Here is a 9,194-nt window from a genome sequence, read left to right as displayed (position 1 = left end):
AAAAAAAGAAATATCTGAAATAATAAACACATTTTTAATAACATATAGGGCATTGGACCTCACTAAGGACACTTGGAAAACATGAAAAACAAAAAAAACTGACAGCAGGAATATTGTAAGCATTTGCAGAACTTCATAAGGAATTCTTTTATGGGCAACGTCTTCTTTCTTGTTATCATTTATTAGAAATTTTTATCACATTCTAAACACGACACAAAGAAAAATATAAATGAGGACACTACTTGCATTTGTCATAATTTTTTGTTTCTTACTATACTTTCTCTGCAATTCAGATCAGGTCTCAGCAGAATAATGTAGCATTTGGGGGAAAAGATACAAGCCAAGAGAGCAGCTCCAGAGGCCAAAATAGAGAAGATCTCCACAGCCACCATGGACTTCCCTTTGGTGCTCAGGTAGGTGGGGAGGAAGGAGATCCAAACACTGCAAAAGACCAGCATGCTAAAAGTAATGAACTTGGCTTCATTAAAGCTATCAGGCAATTTCCTAGCCAGAAAGGCCACTGTGAAACTGATAAGGGCCAAAAAACCTAGATAGGCAAGGACAATGTAAAACATGAAAACAAAGCCCTGCTTACATTCCAAGATAGCCTCTCCAAAAACAGAATGAAAGTCCAAATTAGGAAATGGGGGAGAGGTTCCCAGCCAGGTGGCACAAAGAAGGGCTTGAACCAGAGGACAGGCTATGACAATGGAGTTAGTCAATGGTTTTCCTAAGAGTTTCCTTGTCTTGTTCCCTGGCTTGGTGGCCATGAAGGCCAGAACCACCATGACAGTTTTTGCCAACACAGAGGAAACTGCAAGGGAAAAGAGAATGGCAAAGGCAGATTGTTGTAAGAGACAGGTGATCTTCCCTGGCTGACCAATAAAGAGGAAGGAGCAGAGGAAGCACAGCAGGAGGGAGAACAGGAGGATGTAGGTGAGATCTCGGTTGTTGGCCTTCACGATGGGTGTGTCATGATGTTTATAGAAAATCACCAGGACTGCAGATGTGATCACTGAGAAAAAAAGAGCAAGAAAAACTAAGATGTATCCCAGGGTCTCTTGATAGGAGAGGAAGTGGAGCATCTTGGCAATGCATTGGTCCTTGTCCTTGTTGGGAAATTGCTCTTCTGGGCAGGATTCACAGTGAGCTGCATCTAAAATCAAAAGTCTTTATCTAAGGCTCTTTGAGCAACTACTATGCACATTATTCCTCCCGCATAAATGATTTGAGGGTTTCCTTTCTGCTGTTAACCTACCAACAAAGGGAGTAATGAAATAATCCCATGTGCTATTTATGGGCCATCATATGATTTGCATCACAAATCATCCATCATTTATGTTGATCCTAGGGATAGATTAGCCGGAGACAAAGATTTAGTTCCAGCTATCCATTTAATGTGCATTTCCATGACTAATGTAGCTTTCAGTCTGAGATTGCTGTCAGATTTTTTCTCCCATTTTGTAATAGAACCCAGAGAAGACTGACAGATCTGTTATCCAGGAATGCTAAAGTTTTATTTCTGTGTACATTATCCCTGCCTTGATCTCTCTGCTTTGTAAGTCAAATGTGTTCATTCCTCCCTCTTGCTCTATCAAAGAGACATAAATAGGTGGATCTCCTCTTTCTCTGGCAGGTCTATTTCCTCAGAGTTTGATAGATATGCCAGAAGAAACACACTTTAAATAATCAAATATAAGTTTGGACTACATGCCCCACTTCCTCAGAAGAAGATTAGAAATTGGTTTCCCAATTAGATATGAAAATAGAAGCAGAAATAGAAGTTGGGGATTGATAATTTGTGCCCTTAAACTACCCTTGCTAAAGATCGAGAAAGGTGGCATCTGTGGCCAGGGCAGTTTAGATCAATAGAAAGGTTCTATTGAAAAGTATGAGTGAATGTCAATCCTATCAAAAATGACACAATAACAAAAATACATTGATTTAATGAATGTCTTCCTTGATACCTGAAGATTTAGATATGAAGTATGGTCTACCTGTATGATTAGAAAAGGTCCCTTCTGGACAAGCATCACACTGATAGCAGCAAACCTGCTCTCCCTCTGGAACTCTTCTCCTCTCTCCTGCATGGCACCTCTTCCTTCCACACCTGGCAATGGGGATCGTCTAAAAGATAAGAATTAGAAATTATTTAAGGAATGAAACTGCTGCATTCATTCTTTTCTCCATTCCTATTTCTATGTTCACAATCTCTTCTAAAGAGATACATTGCCACTGTCTATCAGAAATATGGAACAGCTCCTGAGGGATTCAGGCCAATGGCATTCATGACCCATCCATAGATGTTGGAGATTAGAACTGGGGTTTCATCCTGCAGAGGAAGGCTTCTGAATGATCTACCGTATTTCTAAAAGAAAGAACCATGAGGATACAACTGAGTATTAAAGGTCCATAGAAAACACAGTTGCTGACTGTAATTGCATCCTGCATTTCAGACGATCTTCCCAAGCCTGACCCTTTGTAGAATGACACAAATGACACCTTGAATGTGTTACACAAAAAGCAGATTTTTCACCAAATGACTGTCATAATTTCTGACTCAATTGATTATTTTTCAAGTTAGAAAGATGTTCTGCATCTTGGGAAGAGAATGAATCTTACTCTGAACTTATAACTTTTTCTTATAGCTCACCTTTGGGGCCCAGATGATTTCATCAGAATTAATGGTGAAATCCTGGCCTGGGGGAGCCTCGGGATTTACTTGCCCAACCTTTATGGGGACTAAAGATTGATTGGGGAAGTGAACCCAGTTGAGAAGATCAAAACGAGAAGATCCCAGTCCATTTTCTGAGAAGGAGACCTCATCTCCAGCACTGTTGTTGAATTGCACATTGCTCAAAAAGCGAAGAATCTGAAAGAAAGGAGGCTTTCAGAAATAGGAGTATTAGGGTGAGATCTAAAAATGAGACATCATGACTTCTATTATCACATAATGGTCATCTTGAGAAGATGGATTTATATTTTGAGAAGCTAGTTCCATCTCTTGGTGGCAATCTGAGAAATCATGTGTAAAACCAAATATTTCACTCTGAAACTATACATTTCCCCTTTATCACAGGGCATTGTTTCCAACTCGAATATCACCAAAACTCAAGAATTTTAGTTAAACAATCTAAATTTTATTTTAGGATTTTCCTCTTGTGATACATGGCTACATGTACTTCCCAATAGTTCCTTTGGCCCAAGTTCTTGTTAACTGATAAATGAATGTTTGAAATGAATAAATCATTTCTATCAGAATCATGTAAAATTCCACTGATTTTCTCTGGCCTATTGTCAAAGGCAGCAGAATGCAGAAACAAGGTTTGATCCACTGGGCCCTGTGGAAGGAAGCATCTGACCTGGTTGGTCACTTCACTATTCAGAGAGGTCCAACACTTTAGCCTTTGATGCAGGCAATTCTGACAAATTTCAAACCAGGAACCCCTAGGACCACTTTGAATCTTGCTCTGTGCTGTGCTTGTCATAGAAACAGAATCAAAGTATTATAGCACAACAAATGGTAAACTAAAAAGATAGGACAGGGTCTCAGATGAATTGATATGGGAGTACACAGACATTTAATCATCAACTGAAGAAATTCATATAGGGAGCTTCCAATCTAAGTGGACTGAATCAAAACCCACATAAATTACCTGCCATGACTGGACATTTGAGATCCTCTTTCCAAGCCTCATCATGGTTTGTTGGGCTCTGGATCCATACATTGCATGTAAAGCGTGTGCCAGAGCATAAACGGCATTGTAGATATTGTAACTTTCTCCTGTCATTCTTTTTTCAAACGTGTAATATGGCAGATTCTGCACATTCTCCTTTCCTGTACATTGTTTTTCCCCCTTTGGAGGGATCTTCCCTGATTTATGGATCTTGCAGCTAAAGACAAATTCCCACCATTCAGGGAGAAAGACATCTCCTTGGGGCTTCAAGGGGTCTAAAGACAGGAGGAAGTGGCTGAATTCTGAAACATCCCCGGAATGGTCCCTAAAATGCAAGACCCCATGATAAAACTTTACAAATTGCAATGTTTCTTCATTTTCTTCAATGCCAAGTTTCCAATGGGAAGTGAAGATCCAAACTTTCCTCAACGATATTTGTTTGTATTTTTCAAAAGAATGTATGGCCTCTATTACACTGAGAGTAACAGTTGAGTCTGCCAACAGAATAAACACTTCTGTTTTATACCAGGCATTATACCACAATTTGCGAATAAACTTAATCTTTGCCCTTTCAAAATGATCTAATTCCAGCATTAGAGTGAAGGCTAAGCAGATCTCTTTCTCCTTCAGCATTGGCATCAGGGATGAGATGAAACGTTCTCCATGGTCATCTTCAGGGGCCACCAGCCCAACCCAGTTCCACTGGAAATACAGGAGCAGCTGGACTAAACCCACATACTGAGGAGATTCCTTGGGATTAATCCGGAAGAAGGAAGGATAAACTCTTCTCTCTCCCTGAGAGAACTCAAAGCCAACACCAAGCTGGAGAAAAAGAGTTTATTTTTTTGTCAAAGGCAAAGTTAAAGGTTTTTTTCAAAGAATTTTTTTTATTTTTTTATTCTCTTACATACCATTTCAAGTATACATTCACATAATTGTTATTCTTCTTTATATTTATCATTCCTATACATTTATTATTTCATTTAATAAGTTATAATGTACAGTTTGGGTTGCTTTATTTACCATCCCTTTCTCCTTTTGTAACACTTCCTTGTTTTCCATTTCTTTTCTCCCTCCCTCTCTTCTTTACTTCTTTCCTTCCTCCTCTCCTTCCCCTTCCTTCTTCCCTTCTTTCTCCTACTCCTGTTCTTCTTCCCCTTCCTGCCCTCTCTCCTTCTCTTTCTCTCCCTTCCCTCCTCCTCTCCTTACCTCTTTCTTCTTTCCCCAGTCTTCCTTTTATTCTCCCCTCCTCTCTCCCTTTCTTTTTCTAGTATTGTTGTTGTTATATTTCAAAACTCAGTTTATGTTTCCTTGGGATGGTATTTCCACCAACCCAAATATAATTTAGTGTCATTTCTTATTCTCTTACCTTTGCTAGTCTACCCTAGTTATATTTCCCCCCTTTATATCTCACACTTGAATAAATACTTATATATTTAATATTTTATTTTCTGTTTTCCCCTTCCCCCCCCCTTTTCCACTTAATAGTGTATCATCTGGGTTCTATATCTTCTCCCTACTTTCTTTTCTAGCTTGATTTCTCTAGCCAATCACAAATCTTCCCCACGTCTTGAAGTACTCCGATTCCTCTTTATCCTTTATTTTCATTGTCAACCTATTCATCTCTGCAGAATCTAATATCTTTTTTATTGTCTCTTCGTCTGTTGGTAGCTTATTTAATTTCCAATTTTGGGCAAATACAATTCTTGCTCCTGTGGTTACATGTATAATCAAATTAGTATCCTCTTTCTTGAATTTCTCTGGGAGAGCATCTAGTAAAAATATCTCTGGTCTAAATTCTATTTCTTGTAACATTTTCTTTAACCATACTCTTATCTTAGTCCTATATTTCCTTGCTTCTGCACATGTCCACCACATATGATAGTATGAACCTATTGCTTGTTAACACTTCCAACATTTCGCTGATTTGTCTTTAAACATCTTTGCTAGTTTTCCCGGTGACATGTGCCATCTGTAAAATGTTTTGTGTAAGTTTTCTTTGTAAGATGTTGACATGGTTAATTTATAATTCCTTTACCATAGTTGTTGCCACTTTTCTAGTTCAATCACATGGCCAAAATTCTTCGTCCAAGTTAACATTGTATCTTTAACCACTTCTTCTTCTAACATAGTTCTTAATAGGTAGCTATATAGTTCCTTAATTTTTCTTTCTTCAGTTCCCATAAGTATCTTATCCAACTCCGAAGATCCTAAGTTAAAACCATACTCCCTTTTATCTTTTTCATATCTTGATTGTATTTGCAGTTGTGAACACCAACTTATATCAACTAAAAGTTTTATAAAAGTTTGACTTTCGTAGTGACCATTGTGTGATTTATGGTCCGTGCACTCAGGCTGACACTCTTTGACTGGTAAACTTAATCTTCTTCCCCTACTTAGTCATTTTTATTGGTTGTCAGAAGACAAGAGAAGAAACCAACAACCTGATACGAAGAATAAATGACACTAAAATGATGGCTACCATTTAATAAAGAATAAACTAAAAGTATCAAACTCATTATATCCCCCATAACAAAACTAATTTTACTTTCATCATTGGCTTCTGTGTTTGCTTTTGATCTTTGTCTATTCCATACTGTATCCAAGAGAGCTCTCTTACCTGTGGGACCTTAAAAATACTGAAGATGGAAGCCATCAGTGTTGAGGATTTGGCACTGAGACCACCAAAGATGGACAGCAGAGTGTCCTGCAGGTGACATTTGTAACCTGGAACCACTTGGGCTCGTAAGGAGAGCATGGAGAGGCTGTTCAAGGAAATAAGCATCTCCCTCTGGAAATGGCCATAGATGTGGAAGCCCAGGGTGATGTTGGGGAGCAGGAGAAAATCCTTATTGACCTGGGAGACAGCAAACATCAATGCAAGGAACTGCTGGTAGTAACTGGTGATGTATCTGTAGTGAAAAAAACATTGGAGAACATTACAGGAAAGCTTGTGCATGGCTGTAGAATTTGCTTCACTGTTTGGGGGAACTTTTGGGGGCAGGAACTCCCAAATTTCATAGGGTTGGGGTTTTCTTCTTTTTCTTTTTGGAATATATTTTTATTATTTTTACATTTAAAACAATGTAGTATCGCGAAGTCGAAGTGACCATACATTCACATTATATACAGCTAGTCTCAACCATTAACTATTAGCCTACTTAATACATTGTCTATCCTTCTGTCCAATCACAATATATACAGTTTGTTCCAGTCTTGTCACCTTGTCTTATACCAATCATAAAATCTGTTCCAGACTTCAAAATATTCTGATTCCCCTTTAGTTTTAAGTTCAAGAGTGAGCCTATCTGCTTCCGCTCAGGCCAACACTTTTTTGATTGTATCTAGCTCTGATGGTGCATTTTCTTTTTTCGAATATTGTGCATAAGTTATGCACGTTGCAGTTAGTACATGTACAATTAGATAACGCGTATCTTTCTTAAGCCCCTCTGGTATTATACCTAGGAGAAAAAATTCTGGTTTAAACAAGATTTGGTCTCCCATCATTTGTTCTAACCATTATTGAATCATTTTCCAATATTTTTTTGCCTCATTGCACGTCCACCACATATGATAAAAAGTGCCTAGTGGTTTTTTTTTACACTTCCAACAATTTGGGGCCAGATTTTTAAACATTTTGGAGAGCTGTGCTGGGGGAAGATGCCATCTGTACAACACCTTATAAAGATTTTCTTTATATGCCATAGCCATTGTTAATTTCTGATTAAGTATCCAAAGTTTTTCTCACTTAGCCAATTCCACATTATAACCAAAATTTTTCACCCAGGCGACCATAGTTTCTTTGACATGCTCCTCCTCTAGCTTGTATTCCAACAAAAATCTATGCAACACTTTGATCAGCCTGTTTTCTGTCTGTATCAAAATTTTATCTAATATTGTGTAATCTTTGGCAACAACTTCCTTCTTCCTATCCTGCGCAAATCTTGATTGTATCTGTAAGTAGGACCACCACTCTACTTGTACCCCTTGTGATGCCAATTCTAATCTAGTTTTTATCTAGGGTTGTTTTTTTCCCAAAGGATTTCCCTTGGCTAAACTTGGATGTCTTTGTGAGAAAGGAGACAAGCCTTTCCACAGATATCATGGGCTGTTTTATACTGTCTATCACCCCTGCCATATTCACTTTGCTGCAGTGGCTGTAATCCTTTCCAAATGCCCCCCTTTCACTGTAATTATTTAAGGTCTCTGTTGGAGCAGATTCTTCAGGTGGGGTAAAGATTGCTGAGCACAGGACTACGGGGGGGGGGGGTGTCACCTCATAGATTTACTGAAGGCCATTATTCACCAGCAATGCTGATTCCAAAACTGAGAGGGATTTTTCTAACTCGGGAACACTTGAAGAGTTTTGAACTTTTATTTGAATTTTCTAGCATAAGTTACTGGTTAGATTAATATTATAATTTGACTTCTTCACTAGGCTAGCATAGCTTCCCTCTTCATATTTGTTATTTATCATCTTCCTGATGAAGAGATTGACTATTCCATTTTCCATTCTATTTTAAGAGTTTGCTAATTTATCAAGGAAAGCACAAAATGTCCAGTACACCAGGAAAGTTCAATACACCAGAAAAAGGAGTTCTGAAAGGGGTTCCAGAATTTAAAGAAAAGTAAACATTTATCTGCATGAAATTTACACAATTCTGAAACGAAGAGCCACTGTATTAAAGTCACAGAGAGGAGACTGTCCAATGGTTCCCAAGGGCAAATTCCCACCAATAATGAGATCACCAGGCCTATAGTAGCTTTCATCTACTCCCATATAATCCGTGAGTACACATATGTATTGCAGCCTCTTCTCTGTAGTTGGAGCCAGCAGCCAGAAGAGCATCAGCATCAGAAGCAGCATGACTCCTGCCCTGTCGTTCTTATCACCTTCCCTCCTAGAACAGAAATCAAGATTTATGCAGAAACTGATTTTAAGATTGTTCTTGAAATCTCACTGGAACTTTAGCAGATCAGACACCAACTGTGCCACCTGGATGGCAACAGGACAAATTTATATCAACATGCTTCCTCTTACCTTGTTTGGGCTGTGACCATAGAGGAAACAAAGGAACATGAGTCTCTTCCAACCCAGGTGTGAACTCTTTGCGAGACAGCCAAAGGTGACACGTTCTTCTCTCTGGTGAACTCAGAGACATTTCTTTGAAGCATGTTTTATCCTGGAAGATGTTTGTGTGTAGAAATCCCATGGGGATACATGAAGAATGACTGTACTTGTGATAATTGCAAGGAAAAGCCATGGTCCTCTATCCTTAGCAACAGCCTCTCTTCATGCAACAGAATGGAAAACATGTTTGTGTCTCTTCTTGTAATGCACAGAGCAGATGGAGTCCTGGGGAAGCTGTGTAGTTGACCTACATGAAAGTGACCCCTGCATACAAGATGGATTTGGGCTTTTGCCCCAGTTTGGTCAGATAATAGGAGTGCTAATTGGGTATAGTGGCACAAGGCAGAAATGTAATTTGAGGAAGAATCTCAGGATATTAACTGCAA

The 9,194-nt window shown here is 38.7% G+C and overlaps 1 protein-coding gene across 1 annotated transcript; it reads right to left on the bottom strand.

Annotated features, from left to right (window-relative positions):
- Positions 1 to 251: 251 nt before the first annotated feature.
- Positions 252 to 8,852, bottom strand: LOC148049898 (vomeronasal type-2 receptor 26-like). Its single transcript, XM_087705187.1, has 7 exons — positions 8,719 to 8,852; positions 8,333 to 8,578; positions 6,298 to 6,589; positions 4,152 to 4,379; positions 2,654 to 2,872; positions 2,362 to 2,368; positions 252 to 1,150 (listed from the first exon to the last, which is right to left on the bottom strand). Exons 1-7 carry the CDS (start codon positions 8,850 to 8,852, stop codon positions 252 to 254), a joined length of 2,025 nt encoding a protein of 674 aa, XP_087561313.1.
- Between the last annotated feature and the right edge of the window lie 342 nt (positions 8,853 to 9,194).

Source organism: Thamnophis sirtalis, unplaced genomic scaffold (genome assembly GCF_051295495.1).
Source record: "Thamnophis sirtalis isolate CommonGarterSnake01/CBP01778 unplaced genomic scaffold, rThaSir2_p1.2 scaffold_1, whole genome shotgun sequence".
Classification (NCBI taxonomy): Eukaryota; Metazoa; Chordata; class Lepidosauria; order Squamata; family Natricidae; genus Thamnophis; species Thamnophis sirtalis.
The sequence above is the reverse complement of the archived record's forward strand: the minus strand, read 5'-3'. Positions and strand labels throughout refer to the sequence as shown.